Source organism: Theobroma cacao, chromosome 4, assembly GCF_053813885.1.
Source record: "Theobroma cacao isolate CCN51 chromosome 4, ASM5381388v1, whole genome shotgun sequence".
Lineage (NCBI taxonomy): Eukaryota > Viridiplantae > Streptophyta > Magnoliopsida > Malvales > Malvaceae > Theobroma > Theobroma cacao.
In genome coordinates, this window is record NC_142642.1 from 26,850,279 (window position 1) to 26,870,676 (window position 20,398).

General features: G+C 36.8%; 2 protein-coding genes and 1 pseudogene across 2 annotated transcripts; 1 reads left to right on the plus strand and 2 right to left on the minus strand.

The window, feature by feature from the left end:
• Positions 1–2,056: 2,056 nt before the first annotated feature.
• LOC18601744 (tRNA (guanine(26)-N(2))-dimethyltransferase 2-like) lies at positions 2,057–7,547 on the minus strand. The gene is made up of 12 exons (XM_007032792.3): positions 7,160–7,547; positions 6,290–6,589; positions 6,104–6,191; positions 5,811–5,932; positions 5,334–5,473; positions 5,180–5,252; positions 4,786–4,874; positions 4,593–4,698; positions 3,597–3,809; positions 3,042–3,236; positions 2,784–2,861; positions 2,057–2,595 (listed from the first exon to the last, which is right to left on the minus strand). Exons 1-12 carry the CDS (start codon positions 7,253–7,255, stop codon positions 2,350–2,352), a joined length of 1,746 nt encoding a protein of 581 aa, XP_007032854.2. The 5' UTR covers positions 7,256–7,547; the 3' UTR covers positions 2,057–2,349.
• Positions 7,548–7,682: 135 nt separating this feature from the next.
• Positions 7,683–10,681, plus strand: LOC18601745 (phosphatidylinositol N-acetylglucosaminyltransferase subunit P-like). The gene is made up of 4 exons (XM_018120349.2): positions 7,683–8,067; positions 8,845–8,917; positions 9,847–9,965; positions 10,200–10,681. The coding sequence occupies exons 1-4, from the start codon at positions 7,872–7,874 to the stop codon at positions 10,325–10,327; spliced, it is 516 nt and encodes a 171-aa protein (XP_017975838.1). The 5' UTR covers positions 7,683–7,871; the 3' UTR covers positions 10,328–10,681.
• Positions 10,682–11,210: 529 nt separating this feature from the next.
• On the minus strand, positions 11,211–12,821 carry LOC18601746 (scarecrow-like protein 3 pseudogene; annotated as a pseudogene).
• Positions 12,822–20,398: the final 7,577 nt, after the last annotated feature.

A 20,398-nucleotide genomic window follows, 5' to 3' on the forward strand; every position in this document is an offset into this window, starting at 1 on the left:
AGCGCCCAAAGGTGTTCTAATTGTGGAAACACCTAAGGTCATTCCAAGTGTAGAAGCGCCCATAGGCGTTCCAAGTAGACTTTCAAGAATTATTTTCCTAGTATGAGTCCAACACTTTAAATTTTCTAAACAAATCTTTTTATTCTTATTATCATGCTTAAAAAAAAATCCAATCTAAGGATATTCTAAATGTGGAAACACCCAACATTTCAAGTGCGAAAGTGCCCAAGGGCGTTCCAACTTGGAAGAGCCCAAGGATGTTCCAATTGCGTAATGCATAACGATAATAATAATAATAATAATAATAATAATAATAATAATAATAATAATAATAATAATAATAATAAATGTATAAATTTGTAAGCTATTCTTTAAAAACAAATACACACACAAGCGTTGTCTTTCTTATTACTATGTGTATCTCTTTATTTTATGCATAAAACTCCTTATAAGAATTTTTATGTACGGACGAAATGTAGATACTCAATTTTGACTAACTATTATTTTTGAAGTACTATGATGCATAAAAAATTACATCAGGGGTGTTTCAATGCAAAAGCACCTGAGGTCCTTCCAAGCGCAGAAGCACCCGAGGTCCTTCCAAGCGCGAAAGTGCCTAAGGGCATTCCAAGCGTAGAAGACACTTAAGAACAAGCATGTAATAGCTATTTATACGGAGAAATGAAAGTAACTCAAAACGAGTGGCAGGTTTCATGAGTTATCTTCACATTTAGGATGTTCTAGAGAGCTTGGCTTGGTGGCTCAAATATATGGATAGTTAAGAGAATTTCCTATTAAATACATGTGCTTTACTTTTTTTCTTTCTTTCTTCTTTAAGAATACACACGATGCATTATCAAGTGTCACTACTCCATTATCCAAAACTTATGCTTATTATCCAACTACATGATCATTCTTTTAATATTCCATAAATCGTTCTTTAATTGCTCTTCCCTGACAAACACATTCTCCCAACTATTCTTAAGAAACTGCTCCTGTTTAGTATAAATATGAGAGCCTTAGAGGTTGAGAGAAAATAAGAAATTTATAAACCCAATAGAGATTATATTGAAAGCTCTCTCAATACTCGTCCAAACATTCATCCTACTCAACCCTTTCCATCCACCATAATCTGTTGCTTTTTTCCACCTTTTCTTATTCCTCATCACTTGCTACCAAAGCACTTACACTTGCTACAGCCTTCATCTCTGCCGTCTCTAATGCATTCCACTTTACTCATTGCAACACGTCCTCTTTTTTTACCAAAAGAACCCTCTACAACTACAAACAATGTCGCTAAACTTGGCAAGTTGGTATTAATTAATCGAGATTGGTTCTCTACACATGATTCGTAGGAAGCGGTCACTTCTTCCACACTTGCAGCTTCTGCGCAAGGGCTCTTTTTTCTGAGTTTAATGAAGTGGTGATGCTTTTATGTTCGTAGGTAGGGTAGTCAGATGACTAATTTTCTAGCTACAGCAACATGCAGCTAAGTTCCCAAGTGACTATTCCTTGGAATCTGTATGAAAAGTTTAATCAATTGTTTTTTTGTGATTTTAGTCTACCTAGCTGGCCAACAGTCGTAAATATTAGTAATCTAACAAAATAATTCTTCATTTTTTGTGATTCTAGTCTACCTAATTGGGCAACAATCGTAAATCTAACAAAATTATCCTTCATTTGTAATTATCCTTATTTTTTGTGATTCTAGTCTAACTAGCTGACCAACAATTGTAAATCTAACAAACTTATCTTTCATTCGTGCCAAAAAAAAAAAAAAAAAAAAGAATTGCATGACTCCAAAAACATAATTCACCGTTGCAGGGGGTTCAAACCTGGGTCACCCACATAATAAGTGGGAATACTTACCACTATATTACAACAAGTTGATAGAGGGTGCAATACCTTCTATATAATTTTACTGATGCGGCAAGTTCATCTACAACAGCACTGCACTAGAGCCAGGAAAGGTAGCATTTTCCTTTATTTCTTTTTCCGCTTTACAAATGAAATAAAATCTCAAAACTATTGTAATTACCTTAAAATTAGTATCATGCAGCAAATCAATACTTTAGCCAGATCATGTCTACACAAGTCGCTAAGGATCCAAATTTCCACAGAAACAAACAGATTACATTAATATCAAATAAATAACACCTTATATCAGATTTCTAAGACCACAAAACTGCAATAAATTGCTTCACAATTCAAATAGGTTTCAAAGAGACACTTTGCAAAATTGATTATGGTCGCACAGGCTCCACTTCCAACCTCTCTCAAAAGCCATGACAAATTGTAGGCACTGAGGCAGTAGATAAGTTTTATGGCAGCTTGGCTTGACTACCTAATCTATGATTCGGATGCATTAGCATCCTCAGTCTTTTCAGTCTTTTGACGTTTGGCTTCGTGCTCACTTTCTTGATGGTTGAGACATCCATTTACTGCCTCTTCACCCAAAAGTGATATGTGCTTGCTGGTGATTTGGCGACCTGCCCTAAGCTTTGGCCCCCAGTGCCTCTCAGGATTTGGAAGGAAACGAGCAACCTTCTTAGCTTGTGCCTTGCTCAGGGATGCAACAGCTCGAGCAAAATTTGCCTGCCCAAGAAAAGTGGGGGCAGGGGTGTTAAAAGGAGCTTTTCCCACCTTCAATCTCAACTTGTTTATGTGCATGTTTATGTTGGAGAATGCATCTATTCACATGTAGAACATGACACAAGGACAGAGAGTATCGGGGATGCTAGGGAATCAGTATGCATCTAAAGAAAGCAGCATGTAAAACATACTTGAAGAACTGGTTCTTTGGCAAGTATTACACTTCCTGGCTGATCAGCCGGTTGAGCTTTCACCGGATGATTTTTAACCTATAGAGAAAACAGAAACTTATGAAACCATTTCAGCACACTTGTCTTGACCAAATTAGTGTATGCGGGTGTTGAGGAGTTTGAAAGTCCAATAATTTAATTAAGTTTAATTGTTTCACCCATATTCATTGTGTGTGTAAACACAGAGGAAATTGAGGAACAACAGAAAGCAACCCTTACCCAGCAACGCATTATGTCCCAAATGACATCCATGGGAGCATCTGATTTTAGTCCCAATGGATTCACATGAGTCCCAGAAATACGATATCCTGCATTGATCACAGCAGAGCGGAAAATAACCGCAGATGGGGAAGTGCATTTTAGTGTAGCACAGAGGTTGTGCAGACTCAAAAAGAGAGGAACATCAGGCAATTCCTGCAAAGAAATTCCAAATTGGGTAAAGAACATTAAAAATTTAAAAAAAGAGCAGAACTCTGTTCTTTTAATAGGATTAGTCATATATATTGCATGAAATTTCAACATCTGCCAGTTACAAACAATTTAGATACCCATCTTATCTCTAATGGCACGTTGCTCTGAAAGACCCTTACACTATCACATATTGAAATATTTGTGTCAAAATGCAATCATATTGAGCCTTTATTTTATACTTTAGTATCAGCATGGAAAATGGGATGGCTTAAATGGTTATTGAACTAAAACCTGAACAACTATGTTTTAAGGGTGGAGAAAAGAACACCCAAATGAAAGTATTTAAAGAAAAACAATGCATACCTCTGAAATTGTAGTCAATACAGCAGAGATGCGATCATAGGCAGGATAACGGTCCTTCATTGATTTTACATCTGCTACTATGGAAGTTACCCACTCTTGATCATGGATGGGAGCAGACCATATAGGTCCACCCATATTAAATTTCTTTCCACAATCACTACACCCTTGAGGGACAACAGGCGCAAAGCCTGGGAGATACCTCACACTGGTATTCTGAAATTCAAAAGGTGCACGTAGATCAAAATATTGTGCAATTTAAAATTAAGCTACATCAAGAATGTCTCTGATGTAAAAAGCACACAGATGTCAATGATAAACAATACATAATAAACCGTTGGATCCATCATTAAAACACAATTATACCATTATACTCCATGCCATATAATAACTGCAATACATTCCTTTTAATTATGTCTAACATTGAAATCATACTCTCCACAAATGAAAGTAATAAATGGGCTTCTATAAATTAAGATGGATAACACACCAAATATCTTTCTTCAGAATAAGTTTCCTTCACCATTCCACCATTATCATGCAAAAAGTTGTGTCATTTGTCAAGGCAACATCCACAAGAAAATATTGGAAACAAGCATCCAGAGGCCAACTAAGGATAAATAAGCATAAGAAAGAATTTATAAAGAAAATCTGATACAACTACATCAGAAGACCACCAGTAAACATAATATCATATACATAGTTAAAAACATTGAAAAAATAGCAAGAAACACAGGCACATGCAAAATTATGAGCAGTCTACCGTCATGTATCAGAATAAAAGTTTTAAAATTATCCAAACTCCTGTACTGGTGGCATGAAAATTTCGCCAATAGCAACACTGAGCAATTGAATGCTCAGACATTGAATGTTCTTTTAAGGAGTTCAGATGTGCACCTAAATTATGACTCAACTATGTAGAAGCACAAATGGTGTAAGTTATGTGCATGTTAATAACAAATAAGAAGCACCAATGTCATGATAAATCGGAAAGCACACCTTAGAAACAGTCCTCCCAATAGGCTGTAGATGAAAAGAATCACAACCAGTGCACTGATAGACATATGAGAGCTTCAGGGGAGTATTCTTCATCGCACTTGCTGATCTGCATTGAATTAATTGCTCTCCGCCGTCATTATGTGAGAGTGACATTTACTTTAATAAACTAAATTAAAACAAATAGGCCACCTACGAGTATATGCGAACAAAAACACGGACATAAAAGTCCATCTGAACAGATAGCACTGGGACAATATAACGTTTGTAGCGGTTCGCATGACTCTGTATTCAGGAAGGAATAAATACCAATTATGGCACATAAGAAGTTTGTCATTGGAATTCAATTCTAAAAGAAAGCTTTCTGCAGAAAAGTACATTGTGTAACAAAATGCAGTTCTAAGACAATGTGGTTACAAGATATGGTTCCAGTTATCTTTCTAAAATCCTTTACCAATTAGAAGTTTTGCTAGTGAAAGAATAAAGGAGCCCTAGATGCCACAATCCTTTCACACCAACGCAACATTTTTAAGCTGTATAGTGTGTTCCCAATGCTAAAAGAACATGCTTTCTGAAGGACAAGAAACTACCTCAATGCAGGCTAGGAGGATCCTCAAAGCCATTTCGTGGCAATATTTCCCTCTCAATGGGTATGATCCGTATCTGCTTCCACAAGCAGTTATAAGATACTGCCAAATATTCAAAACCATAATTCAAATGAGGGTAAAGGTAGTACAATCTTACTTGGAATAGCAAACCTCCCCATTACCCCCACACAAAACTGCCATATCAGTTGCAGTGCACATCAGCATGCCCCCATCAACAACAGATTGAACTGCAGAGTCCAGGAACACAGAAGGTGAACCATAAGGATCAAGATCAACCTGAAACACAGATTAGGCATAAAGAGTATTAGCACAGCTCCCCCTTGAATATTACCCCAGAAACAATAAAACTTACCCATTAATTATGAAACCAATTACAAATTTCCCTTTGATTAAGAAACTTTTCTTTTACAATGTATACAGTGGTTTTGACATAAAATGAATGCATAATAAGAACTATACCACAGAAGATGGAGATCTGCTACAACGTTCGATTTACAGCTTTAACGAGCATATGCATATCCGATCAATTTCTTTTGCACCAGTTGAGCAAACATGCATAACAAGATTTACATGTAAAGTTGATAATTTGAAGTATAAAATAGCAGATGCATACCACGTCAAATTCTTTTGGGTGGGTAAGCATGTATACACGAGCATCAGCAAGATGTGACTCCACTTTTGAACAGGCTACAGAACCATTGAACTTTATGTTTCTTTGGCAAGCTTCAACCGCCCCTGCAAGTAGACACATAGGATTGGTATATATAAGCAGCAAGTCAACCATATAGGTAAAATCTGCGTTTACCTACGGCCATATATAGCACGAAATATAGGAACCAGAAAGGCAGAAACTACAGGTCCTCCCTTGTCCAAAATGATCCTTCAAACAAAATACATATAAAATACCTTTATCATTGTCTAAGGCAACAACTTGACCAACCCCTTCTACTTCCCGAGCATATCTCAGAGCCCTTAGCCCAGATGCTGATAGTGCCTAAAAATCACCAGAAAAAGAACTCAGAAAATGACTTGACTAGCACTGGGGGGAAAGCATATAATTTATATCTTAAAAATAGAGGATTGTGGAAGAACCTCTAGAACTCTTGGTGGTTTGAGCTCCCCTCGAACTTTTCCCTCTGTCTTAATTGGTTCTTCTGATGTACTACATGTTTCTTCTTGAGATTTCTCTTCAGGCCCTTCACATTCTCCGTTTGATTTTTCAATCTTCATATCCAACTCATTAGGTTTTTCTTCTACATCGCCTACAGAACCATTATTCTCAGACACCTTTGGTGCTGGTTTGGTTCTTTTAGACAAAAACGCCTCATGTTCCTGCTTCCGTTTTGATATAAATGTCCTCAGGACAGCAATGGACATGTCTCTGTTGTTAACCTGATTATCATAGTAAACTATTAGGATCCTCAGTGAATAAGAACTATGAAAACAACTAACACTACAATAATACTGCAGAGGAAACAACGTCCTACTCCAGAGTCCAAATCATCTACATATAGAGTATAATAGGTAATTCAGTGATAGCAATACATAGAAAATTTCCAATTAGTTTTCTTTCCAACTTTTCTCAGCAGCCAATCAATGCTTAACTTCGAAGACCCCCCAGCAGAGTCTTTCCAACAACAAATCATAAACAAAAAATGCAACTTTTTAATTAAACCAAAAGCTTCCAATTAACTAAAATTAAAAACCCCAAAAAAAATTCTCACCACAAAAACAAGAAATTCAATCAAATTTTCACTGCCCAACAGTTCAACCAATTAAGCAGAAGTTCAGACATTTCATACAAAACCCATAATTAGTTTCTCTTAAAACACCCAACTCATCAGAAGAAGAGAACTTGACAATAAACCAAAAGCTACCCCTCAACTTAAACTAAAAAACCCATAAAAATCTAACAATGAATTCAATCAAAACATTTAAAAAAAAGAAAAGCAAATTAGGAACCTGAGTCTTGTTGTAAAAGACTTCATTTTTAGCATGCATAAGAATCTCGGCTTCTCCTTCCTTGATGATCGTGTAATCATTGAGATCCATCGACATTGTTTCCCTTTTTTCATGCAATAAGAAATTCTGGGTTTCGTTTATTTTCCCCCTTCTCCTCTAGTTTTTCCCTTTCTTTTTGTAGTTTCTTTTCTTCCTTGGGTTTTAAGTGAAAATTTGAGGTAGCAGAAATGGAGAAAGATTTTTTTTTTTTGCTTTATTTTGTTGGTGTTAGCAACTTGTTTTGATGCTTAAGAGTTTGTAAAAGCTGCAATTTCATAAAAATAAGGAGCCCTGTTCATAAATGTGTGCTTGGAATACGGAGAGTGGAAACCCTATATTTTTATTTACATTTTTCTTTTTTTAAAAAAAGAAATTAATTTGGTGGTTTTTGAGGCTTTTCTTAAACCCTAGCTGCTTAGTGTATGATACAATTACTAAATAGTCCTCTGCTAACGTGAGCCATGTATCTTTTCCCAAAAAGACTATTTGGGGGTTTCCTCCTGCACGTTGTCACATTTTTCGGAAACCCCTCATCTTTTTCTTCCTCTTTCTCTCTTTTTTATTATTTTTTTGGTTCTACTCAGTCTTCTCCGATCTCCAGCAACGCGGCTCCACCGCAGTGTACCATCGTTTTGGGTTCTGCATACTCAAAAAGAAAAAGGAAGAAAAACATATGGAAGAGCCGCATTCAGTGAACAGTCCGAGGAGAATCCTTAGTTTTTCAAAGAGAAGAAAAGCAGCGGCATCTGTCTCATTTCTTGACCCTGATGAAAGAACAAGCTCTGGTTTTGGAGTATCAGGGGAACACGGTCCTAAACCTTCTGAGGTTTATGGGTTTGTTGGTTCCATCACAACTGTTGTTGCTACAGGTCCTAATCTCCTCATCATGTCCCCTTTCTTACGTTTCATTTATTTCCATGTTGCTGCATTTGTTAGGTTCTATGATTATTATACATTCTGGTTGGGGCTTTACTTGTTTTTTCTTTTGGGAAATGTAAAGTAAATACTGGATTGCTTAAGTTACTTGCTTCGAGAACTAAATGAATTATAGCTTTGCTTTAATATAGAATAGTTATGTTAGAACCGATGTCATTTTTTAATCATTTGTTCAGTATGAATTATGATTTTTCCTCTTATTATTGCTTTTTCTTTTAATTTTTTTAAAAAGCGATAGTAAATTGTAAAACTAAGTAACAAAGTAACAATGAAATAGAGCCTTAGTTGGTGATATGTGGAAGATGAGTTAGGGTAGAAGGAAATCTACCTTGCTTACAAGCAGGCTTCTACATGAATTGTTTATAGGAAACATTAAAATATGAATAGTAATTTATGAGTTTGGTTTAATCCTGTCATGGTTCTTCAGTGATGTTTTTCTTTGTGATATTTTGAGTATGCTCGGACATTGTCGTATGCCCTGAAAAATCACAGAAATTGTTGAAATTTTGTGCATGTAAATGCACTTTGCTTTGGTGTTGTGGTGTTCCTATGTTCTTTGTCCATTGCCTGTAACCTGGTAAGCAAAATTGATCTTTGTGTAATTTAGTGCACAATCTTATTTAAAACTTGATATTTAGTGAAGCAAGGGAATAGGGATTTATTAGAAGATCTAAAAATATTCACAAATTTTTGTAAATTTTTTTGAGCAGCTATTTTCTTGGTATGGGCATATATTCCAGAACCTTGGTTACATTCTGTCGGGATCTTCTATTATCCTAGCAGGTCAGCAACATTTCCTGTGCTAACTAAATGTTGTTTTTTTTTAAAAAAAAATTTCTTCGTTGTCACATTTCTCTTTTTAAGTGAAAATAGATGAAATGATATGAGAAAAAGTGGTCTTCTTGATGCAGGATCTTAGTTCTGCAGTACCTTTTCTACACATTTGGTGGCTTAGTGTTTAAGGGATTATTGCAGATCTAAAATTCTACTGAGAATGTATTGACGTGTAGATCTTAGGATTTATGATAATGAAAACAAAAGGGTAGTAGATAGAAGGAAGCTATCTCAGTTTTTTTTTTTTTTTTTTTGGAAAACAAGGGGGAAAAGATTAAGGCAGGTGTGGAAAGCAGGGAGTCATACCCTTGCTGCAAGTTAAAAGAAGCTGAAGTAAACTCTGAATTATTCTCTCTGCTACTCTCTATTAAATTGAAAGATAATACAGGTCTATGTAGGCTGCTAAGAATTCTGCACCAATCCTGCTATTCTCTAAACCCTGTTGTGAATAGGGCAAGTCCTTAGGGCAACTCTGGACCTCTTGAACTCCCGTGGCTTGCTAATGCATGGACAGTGCCTTTGAGCCAAAAGCTCATTAGCACTGATTGGTTCCATCTAGTATGTTTATATCTACAAAGAGTCAAAATGAGTTTAGTTTGAATTAATAACCTCTGCTGGAAGCTCTGAGCATGAAGGGAAGTTCTTGAATGACTTGGGCAATTGAAATATATTAGTATTTTTACCAGTTTTGTTATAACTTAAGTTGAAAGTACCTAATTTGGAAAGATTCTTCCTTTGTTGGTCTGTTCACTAATCTTCTAACTATCTAATCTCTATTGACATAAAAAGGTAGTGAATTTTTTCTGCCAAGATTTCTATCAGTGTAACTTGAAAATTAAGCTGTGAGTGATAGATAGCCATATATGTTTACCTTTCAGATATTGGGCTTTGGCAGTTCCAACTTATGCTATGGTGATAATAGTATTAGCTATCGTATTGTATATTGGCCTCAACTTCATGTCAACCCCACCATCAACTTCGTTAACTACAATCTTTGGTAAGTTATAACTTGCTTTTCTATTGAGGTGTTCATGGATTTTCATTAGGATGAGAAGTAGTTATAAACATTGCGCAGTTAAAGCTAACACAATTTACATTTGTCAAAATGTTTTGTTGATTAATCCTTAGTTGTGAAGATAAAGATTTTGACTTGTTTTAGATTCTGCTTTGCTTGCATTGCCATTGTGTGAGTGAAATTTTTACAATACTGGAGTGTTCTTCCTATTTGTAGATGAATTTAGCAGTGAAGCTTCAAGCTTTTTGTCTCATAATATGGAGGATGATGACCAGCCAATTGAGCCCATATCTGATCTTGGCATCAACAAAATTAATGTTTTCATGTTTGATAATGCTAAATGACTGTCCTCCTTAGTTGTGTCTGTCCTGCCTTACTATTATTGGGCTCAGAAAAGCATGCACATATGGTTTCTCTGGGAACACGATAAGTTGGCCAGTTTTAGAGATTGGAATGCATACATTTTGATTGTTTGAGAAGAAGTCAGTTTGTGTCCTTTTGTGAATGGGATTATGCACAGATTGTATAGGCATAGGTATCTATACTCAAAGGATTGTGAACACTAGCATTGTATTGCAATTATTATGTAAGTTTAGGCTTTAGAAATCACATACATTGAATTCTTGTGTAAATTTTTGCATAGTTGGGAAATATATACTACATCTTACATAAAAGCTTTGTGCATGGTTTTCTTACAATAGGATTTTCTTTTTCCAGACATTAAGAAAATGCTTTGTTGATTTTATACCTATTATCAAGGAAGGAGGCTGTCTTTCTGATCCAATTAGGAAATTGTATATGCAAATTTTTTTTGGGTAGAGAAATGCCATTTTACAATCTGCTAGTTATTGCTAACTAAGGATTCTCCTTATATTGTTCACTGAATGTGGCTTTTCCATAAGTTTTTTATATTTTATATTTTAGTCCTCTTCTTTTGATTATGTAGAACTCAAAATGACGTAGTTTTTATATGGTAAACTATGGTGGAACTGCGATGGTTTAGATCGGAGAAGAATAGAACAAAAAAAACGAAAGGATCAAAGAGGAGTTGGGGGGTTATGGAATATGTAACATAAACAGGTCTTTCAGGAGAAGCGGCATCGTTAGAAAGTAGTATATTGGTTACTTTTTGAGCCCTTATGAGACTGAGTTAATTTTGAGATTTAATTAAATTATATATTACATATTAATTGTTATTAGTAGAAAACTTTTTGTGGTGGCCAATGAAGATAGAGGTTAATATCTTGTACAAAGTAATCCCATGGACACACCATTAGAGCCCATTGGAAAGGTTACAATTATTTAGCAACATCTGCTATTTGGCAACATCCAACATCCAACATATTTGGCATCTTTGATTAAACTATTTAGCAAATAAAAGTTGGTAAATCACAAAATTCATGCAGACAAGAAACTTGTCCGTTCTTTTGGACCAACACCGCATTCTATATAATATACCCTTTTAACAAGTCCATGCAGATACTGCATACAATGGTCTATCATGCCAACAAATCATCAAACCTGCCTTTCCCTGAACAATCTTGTAACCATCTTTGCCGCATGCTTCCACCATCTGGTTAGCATCTTCCATGGAGTCATACCAAATTCGCACTGGCTTGAACCCTGCTTGCCCAAACCTAGCCATCCATCTTCCGTGCCTCTCATGCCTCTCTTCTCGCTCAACACCCTCACACGCCACAATGTTTTCGATTTCTTTCCCAAACATTCCCTCCAGAGCATGCCTTTCCCCACTTGACGTCGGCCCAAATGCTGCATCAATTGCGTCGAACACGGCACTGTAGTAATGCAATCCCTCCACGAATCGATCAACTAACCGGTTCAAGTTGTGATCCGCTTCTTGCTCCACTACAAGTAAGAGATTGGGCGACAATGACCGCATCATCGTTAAGAAGTGACACATTTGCTTGGAATTTTTGATGCCGTTTATATTCCTGTTATCGCCGAAATGTGCATCGACTCTATCATCCTCTGCTAATAAGGCATGGAGGTTTAAGATGGATATGAAAGCTAGTGCTTCACCTGATCTTACCTTAAGCATATCCGACGTCAGCTCTTTTAGACTTACATTTAGGGGGTTAAATTGGAAGGCCATGTCTAGTGCTTCTGCCTCTTTTACAAGCCTTGCTCCTAACTTGTCTACAACAGCCTTGTTAGCGTTCATACAACTCACCTTCAAATGGGGAGGCCCATCCGGTATGCACGACAAGCTCCTTAGGAGTGGAACCCACAAGTTGACGTCGCCGGAGCCCACATCCACGAGATGGATCACTCTCTCCCCCATCGTTGCCTTGATCAATGTACGGGTTATGATAGCATACGACAACCCGAGGTAGGGAAAGGCTCGCCCCCAGAAGGGCTTAGCATCATCAAACTCTTGTTTTGGCAATTGAGTGTAGTTCAAGGCCTTATGTAGGCCAGGCCAACGCTTGACAAGGCGGATAGCGAGGGCAGAGGCAAACCGTACGGAAAGGCGTTGTATGGAGTCACCAGACACGGAGGCAAGCAGCGATATTTGCCGGAGACACTCGTCGGCACGGTGTAGGTTACCGGAGGATGCATGCTTGGCACATGTTAGTAGGAGTTGGATAAGGCGGATGCCTCTTTCTTCAGGCTTTAAGGCCTCAAGTGGAGTTGGGCAAGGTGGCAATGTAAGGGACAAGCTCACCTCGGGCCCCGGAGATGGCAAAGAAGTAGTCATCTAGGCGTTGGACTAAATTTTCTGAGTTTTGCCGAAGTTATAGAAGATGCTATGAGACTTGCAGGGGAATCATCTGTGAGAAGGAGCAGGTGAGCATGGAAGAGGAAGCTAGCTCTTGGAACTATCTTAATTGTTCCATATCAAAGAATAAAAGTAAAGGAAATGTTTGTCTAAAAAAGGGAGGGTTTTCCATAATTGACTTTCATGAAATGTGTGTAGTTAGATTCAAACGGGTTGACTCACGCCCTTCATTGAAATTAGAATTGTGAAAGCTTCATCACTATAACCATTTCCTTGCATGTTATGCCAACATCATATTGCCCATTAATTACAAAATCAGAATTAATTAAAGCTGCTTCTCTTTATTTTTAAATCTAACCACCAAGGTGGCGAGCAAGGGGAATTGTTTTTAGCTTTTGGCTTTAAGTTTCTCCCTTGATTTGTCAAATTTAAATTAACCTAATGCAAATGGGTTACTCCAAAAGTGCAATGAACAATTAAGCTAACTTTCACCCACCATGCATTGATTAAGTTTTCATCAGAAAATGACCAATTACCACCATGGCTTTGGCACTTGAAAACAAAGAATCAAAGACAAATTCATTCTTACTTGGTCAATTCTAGCTAATTAAGAGAGCAGAATTGTGAACTTTGAATTAAAAAATATTCTCTTGTATAAACTTTTTGAGCCATTTTAGGTTCCCAAGTCACGCTCCCTAATTTATAACAATGTGTCTTTTGTCCATCAGCTGGCTTCCCACCAGAACGTGAAGGAGACAGCCTTGCCAATGGGAGTCCATTCACCGTAAACATTTGGTGTGCTCTCCACCTCAACGTTAGAAATTCTAATAAATTAAAGGTGCGTTTAGTATGCAATATTATAGACCACCGAACAGTTTCATAAGCACAAATTTACTGCACAATCTTATAAGAAAAGTAGGTGCATCTGGCAATCATAGTATATATGCAACTCTTGGCTAGCATTTCTTTATTGGATGGCCTGTCCAAGCCTTTTTTGTGGACTTTAACTTCTTCCTAAAAAGAATATCATCCATCCTTTCCTTCCCCAGAGAAAGTTTGGAGGGGTAATAACATTAATTCAAGCCAAACTGAGTGATATCCCGATCAAAAACTGATCATGCCATGTATTTGATTTGATCAAAAACTTTGCATCTGTATTCTCTCAAATCATAAGAATGCAAGCAAAGACTAATGAAAAAGACGTACAAATAAAGAAGAAAGAGAAAAGGCGTGCGTGTCCTAATTAGTTATGTACATACCGTCTACCTTCACCATTTCTTGTTGTCTCTTTGCATGAACCGAGGAAAGATCACACTCAGAGGAAGTAAGGCCAGGCATTAGAGGCCAAAGATATATCGCCACCACAGTCCAAAGGTGGGGCGCCGATGTGTCCCACCATGGATCTTCCTAGTAAAATGTATGATCCAATTCAGCCCTTAAGCATGAAAATTAATGCATTGTATACGTAATAAGACCAATGGAGAGTGGTGAGAAAAAAAATAGTCAACCTTTCTCTATAGCAATGCAGCTAAAGGCTAAACGACAACGAAGTCAAGGTGGATTGAATCTAAATACGTAACAGAATCTTCGAGGATTAACTTTTCAATAAGTACATATGTCCTCTGGTGTGCTCTATAATGCATGTAATAAATAATACAAGACGGTGAGGTGGACATATACTAGAAGATTTGGATAGTATCTTATCTACATGTAACTTATATAGTTTAAAATACAATACACAACTTTGCTCTGGCTTAAACTTATCTATAAGAAGCTAACTTAACTTTCTAATGTTCATCTAACTTATCTATAATACGCCCTAGCAAGATTGAGGCGACAATGGAGACTCCAATCTTGGAATTAGTAGCTCATAGCGTGGCCTGGACAAAGATTTTGTAAGCATATCAACTAATTGGTACTTTGTGAAAATATGTTGCACTTGGAGCAGACCTTTAGAAACTCTACCTATGACAAACTGAAAGTTTAGAGATGTTTTTCATTAATTTTGGAATGCAGGACTAGATTAGCTGATAAAAACCTTGCTCCCATATTGTCAAAGCAAAGTAAAGGTGATTGTTACAAATTATTAATGTGCATCTCAGCTAATAAATTTTGAATCCAAACCAACTCTGATGCAGTAGAAGCAAGAGGAGCAATTGATTTTTGTTCATTACATCCCCAAGCCACTGGATTTCCAGAGAAATAGATAATGTAAGTTGAAGTTATACGTATAACTATGATCAGTGTTATCTCCAACCAAGTCAGCATCTGAGCAAGCAATAAGAGACGGTGAGGAGTCAGGAGACATATGTAGCAGCAAACTATGATAAATTGTGCTTTTGATATATCTGAGAATTCTTTTTAACACCTTTGCAATGCAACTCGGTAAGCTTATGCATAAATTGTGAAAGTTTATTCACGAAAAAAGCTATATCAGGTTTTGTTATGGAAAGATACTGAAGTACACGAATGACTCGCCTGTAAATTGTGGCATCAATTGGAGAACTTCCATCTTCAAGAACATGAGCATGAGATTGAAACATTGGAGTGGAGATTTTCCTTGTTTTTTTTCTTTTGGTCCTTAATTTTTGCTTCCAACATCGATCTTGGTCTTTTGAAGTAAATCCAAAATATATTTATGATGTGACAAGAGCAAGCCAGCCTTTGTTGGGACAACTTCCACTTTGAGACGATAGTGTGGTTTGCCTAACTCCTTAAGTGAAATCTAGTTGATAAATTTAAGCAACCACTTACTCTATAGCATGCTTATCATTCCCGGTTGAAAGTAGATCAACATAAACCAAGAAATACATAAGCACTCGACCATTGTTGTAGACAAAAAGAGAAGAATATGATTTTGTTTGGACAAAGCCACTATCAACTGTAAAAAGTCCTTTACAAGTACAGTATATATAAGTATCAGAAAACAAAAAATTGCTAGTAACTCACTAATAACTGAATGGAAGGAAAAACAGTATAAGATATTCCTACAATAACCGTCATTCTAAGTTTTGCTTATCTCAACAATTACAGTTTAATGAACCGTAACATCCTATATTAACAAACACAAAACCAAAGCTTTTAAGGTATTCAACAAGATCAAACAAAGGCTTACATAAAAACATTAAAACTTTTCTAACTTCCTTCTCAAGCTCATCTACTTTTAGTATTTAAAAACACTAACTCTAAACAAATTCATCTCTAACATACTCCCCTCAAGATGAGTATGGATAATTAAAATACTCATCTTAAATGGCCCTGGTTGCAAAACAGGTCTACCAATTGAAGCTTTCTACCAACATAACAAGGCTTGATCAATCCTTCGATATTGAAGATCTAGCTTTTCTTCTTCCTTTGATTAAATAAGACTTTATTTAGATAAGTTAACTGAAATAGTTCGCTGTCCATTTCAAAGTTCCTACTTGATGTTTTAAATGCAAAACCCAAACCCTTAAAATATACTTTGCCCTCTCTTAATTCAAAATGCAGTGTTTCCCCTCTTAACCACTAACCATTCAATATTAATAGTCAAATAGTTAATACAAGGGAAATTGTGAGAAAATGACCTCATGATAAAGTGATTTCAGAAATAACCTCCCATATAAAGTTATCTGTTTCTAGCCAAAAATAAGCATGAGTAGACCAAAATGCCCTTAAAAACATCGTTTCAAATAAATGCTCAGCTGTTTGAGCTATTTGCCTCCAACCAGAGAGAAAATAGAAAAAAATAAAAATAAATGCGCTCAGCTGTTTGAGCTCTGTCATCTTTCTCTCTCAACTCTCTGAACTGTCTCAACTCTGGCAAGTCTCTATTGAGTACCATTGTCGTCAGCTCTCTCAGATCTTTGAACTGTATGAGCTCTATCAACTCTCTGTTGAGCACCATCGTCATCGGGCTGTGGTCTATCTCTCAACATCTGGCCACATTATCGTAGATTAACAAACCCTATAGCAGAGATGACATCAAGGTACCTGTTATTGGGTTTATTTATGCAACACACTTAAATTTCTAAAACATTTGGTGTAAATTAGAAGATGGATTAGAAACATTGCCCAGAGTTGTTACACGCCATGCATCTATAACATGTGTTAGCGTTATTTTAGCATGTCATGGTTGTTCCTGGCATGTAGTGGGTTAACTAGTTTTTTGGGTTGTTAGCGTGTCGGCTATTCCTGGCGTGTTGTGGATAAACTGGTTTTTTGGGTTTTTAACATGTCACGGCTATTAGTGTAACGAGTCAGTAATTACAATGATTGGCGTGTCACGACATTTGACTTGATATGCATGGCGTGTTACAACATTTTACATTATATGCATGGCGTGTAACAACATGACTGAAAAATTTTGATCAGGGCATGTATTGTGTAAAATGATTGACAATATATATTTTTTTTTCAAAATTTTAGTGGGGTTCCAATTGTGTGACTTGTGATAAGACACGGTGGTCAGTGGGTAGATGGCATTTCCAAGGGTGGTGAGTCACGAATGCGGGGGGTTAGGAGTGATTTGTCGTATGCAGGCTTGATGAAGCTGATTGAAGATGTTGTTGGGGTAAACTCAGAAATTGACGAGATTGAGTTATATGCATTGATCAGTACACTCGAAGAGCTATCACGACTAATTATCAAGGACGATGAGAATGTTGCATTAATTCTGCTAGAACAGAGGAATGTTTTGGCTGTGTATGTCAGCATTAAGGGACGCCAAACAAATATTATGTCACATGAAGAAGTTGGACAACATGGTAATCAGCTCAATCAAAATGAGATTTACAATGCTTCACATACACCACAGCATTCGGTTCGGAACCCACAACAATGGCAATTGAAGTATACACAAGAGTTTTTGTAGCGCGGTAAACAGACGACATTCACAGAACAGTTGGCTGCACAATTTCGATCAAGATGTGCATCAAACCAATTTCTTGCTTCTCTCGAACAAATGCAACGATTGGGTGAAATTGTAGAGTGCGTAATGCCATTGTCAAATTAGAATATGACACTTGAGGACAACAATGTGAGGTTGGAGGGTGAAACTGCGACGTTGAAGGATAATACTGCATTTGATGAGGGAAATGAGGATTTGTTCATTGCCGGTGAAGATAGATTTGATGACACTTCAGATGATGGGCTTGAACAATGGCAAGATGATAGTTCAGACAATGACTGCCTTTATGACAGTGACATTCCAATTTGCAATAATGTTGAAGGTGAAATGGAACCTATTTGAAGTGTTGATGTAAGAGATGTTCAGTGTAATGATAGTGATTAGGAAAGGGGAAATGTAAGGATATCTCATACGTGGGTAATTGCAGGTGCAGAGAGGTTCTCCTTCCAAATAATTACCACTGAGGAGTCAACATGTGCCGAAGATCGCTTATACAAAGGAAGAATGCTTTCATCAAAGGCCGAGTTGAAACGAGCTTTGAACATGTTGGTTATAAAAGAGAAGTTTGCAATAAGAGTAAAAAGGTCATGTAAAGCTCGTTATGAGGTTGGTTGCAAGGACAAGGCATGCAAGTTCAGTGTGCGTGTGAGACCTTGACCCCTATTGACCCATAACTAGCAGTAGACGCGATAACACGAACTAGGGGTAATTTCGTCATTTCTCCTAGTCAGCCCCAGAAATTTATTTTCTAATGTTATTAAGGTCCAAGTAGGCTTAAGAAATGAATGGATGAGGATAAGATAATGAAGAAGATAGAAATACCGATAACTTTCATGGTAGTGGTAAAATGGTCATTTTACATCTCGGGTTGAAATTTTTAAGTTTTCATGAACTCGAGTATTTTTAAACCCTTATGGACCTTGTCTCAATGTTAAAGAAGTAAAAAGATTGCATAAAAGCAATGGGAAAAACAAAATGACATAATTAAGGGCATTTTGGTAATTTTGCTAGAAATGGATAAACTTAAGCCATAAAAATCTAAGTTTTTAGGATGTTCTTCAAATTTCCAGCACTTCTTCTTCTTCTCTTTCCTCTCCCACGTTCTCTCACCCCCCCCCCCCCCATGGAAGCTTGCCTTGAATTTTCATATATTTCCTTGTGTTAACCCCGATTTTTCATGTTTTGTGTACCCTTTCCCAAAGTTCTTTGTACTATTCTACTTTCTCACCATAAAAACCCTCAAAAACCTTTCCTTATTACACTCTCTCACTAGTTGGATGTTCTAGAGAGAGAAAGTGAGATTTTCATGATAGTTTGAAAGCTTTTGGAAAAGTAATTCAATTACAAAGCTACCAAGGTGAGTAGTGAAATTGAGTTGATTTTTTTTAAGTTGTTGAGAATGGCTAGTGGCTAGATCGGTGAGTGTTTTGTAGTTGAGGTGGGTTATTCATTGTAATGTGACTAGAATAGTGAAAATATATAGTCACTTGATGGTAGATGGAAGCTAGTTAAAAACAACTAGCAGAACATGATTTAGTGGATAGCTTTTAAAAATATAATTATGCAAATCGGGTTGGTTGTGATGTTGTTGTGATGATAGGTCCCAACGAGGCCCCACAGTTCCATTTGGACCATTAGTGGAGGTTGGAGTCTAGTAAAGATTCAACAAATACCGGTGAGTGAACTTGCACAAAATGTTTTGGGATTAAGGCACATGTGGTTGATTGATACATTTTAATTATTTTTCTATAAAATGCACGGGAACAAGCCTTTAGTGAAATGTTTTTGGTGATGTGGAACATGATTGTGATGAATCTCTTTACCTTTATATGATGTTGATGTGTAAATAAAAATATATGATATGTATTGTTAAGTAATTTTGTGTAATTGATGTAACTGTGCATGTGCGGAGTGGGTAGTGCATATGCCGGTTGAATGACGATGTTGTGACAACTACAACCGTGCTTATGCGGAGTGGGCAGTGCATATGCCGGTCGAATGATGATGTTGTGACACTTACAACTGTGCATGTGCAGAGTGGGCAGTGCACATGCAGGTAATGATGTGTGTGTGGGGAGTGCATGTTGGCTGAGGGAGGTGGTGGTATTCGTGTTTATATATATATACATGCGTAGTAGAAACTTTATGAATATAGTATGTGATTGTAATGTATGTGGAATCTTGCATGTTGAACAGTGAAAGTTGTTAAGTATTTTCAAATTGATGTTTATTGTAGCAAGGAATTTGGCTATAGCGAAAATGGATTCTCGCTGCAGCCAGAAACTCTCGGGTGGTGGTGCAGTGCTATCACTTTGACAGTGATAAAGTGACAGCGATTTTGACCACCTTCCAAACAGAACTAGGGAAAGTGGTAAACATTAAAGTCGTAGCCCTGCCTCTTCGCTTTCTAATGACCTAACAAGCATGTCAATTGGACTTCTGTAGTGGGAGATATGCTTGAAAAACAGAAACATATGCAAACCGAGAATACCTTTTGCTACAGCAAGAAATGTGCTGTCACGTTGCTACCTTGCTCAATTTTTGATATAATTTTTCTTCACTCTTTTATCTTCATGATTGAGCATGGGTCTTTGCAACACTAAGAGTTTATTTACCAATATTCAAAACATGGGGTTTAGGGAAGAAATTAAACTAAACTGCATTGTTTTCAAAACAAGTGCATCATGATTTTTAAATTTTTCTTATCAATTGCTTGTTCCCTTCCTATGTTCACTCACTGAGTTCATACTCACAGTTTTCAACTTCATATTTTCAAATCAGGAGGCA

Bases quoted from the DNA above. Each gene is read 5' to 3' on its own strand.
- LOC18601745 (XM_018120349.2), top strand. From the start codon at position 7,872: ATGGAAGAGCCGCATTCAGTGAACAGTCCGAGGAGAATCCTTAGTTTT. The intron at 8,918-9,846 runs GTCAGCAACATT...TTTACCTTTCAG, and splicing joins ATCTTCTATTATCCTAGCAG to ATATTGGGCTTTGGCAGTTC. The intron at 9,966-10,199 runs GTAAGTTATAAC...TCCTATTTGTAG, and splicing joins TTCGTTAACTACAATCTTTG to ATGAATTTAGCAGTGAAGCT.
- LOC18601744 (XM_007032792.3), bottom strand. From the start codon at position 7,255: ATGTCGATGGATCTCAATGATTACACGATCATCAAGGAAGGAGAAGCC. The intron at 4,875-5,179 runs GTAGTTTCTTGT...TCCTGAATACAG, and splicing joins TCCTCCTAGCCTGCATTGAG to AGTCATGCGAACCGCTACAA. The intron at 3,810-4,592 runs GTGTGCTTTCCG...TTTGAATTTCAG, and splicing joins TTGGGAGGACTGTTTCTAAG to AATACCAGTGTGAGGTATCT.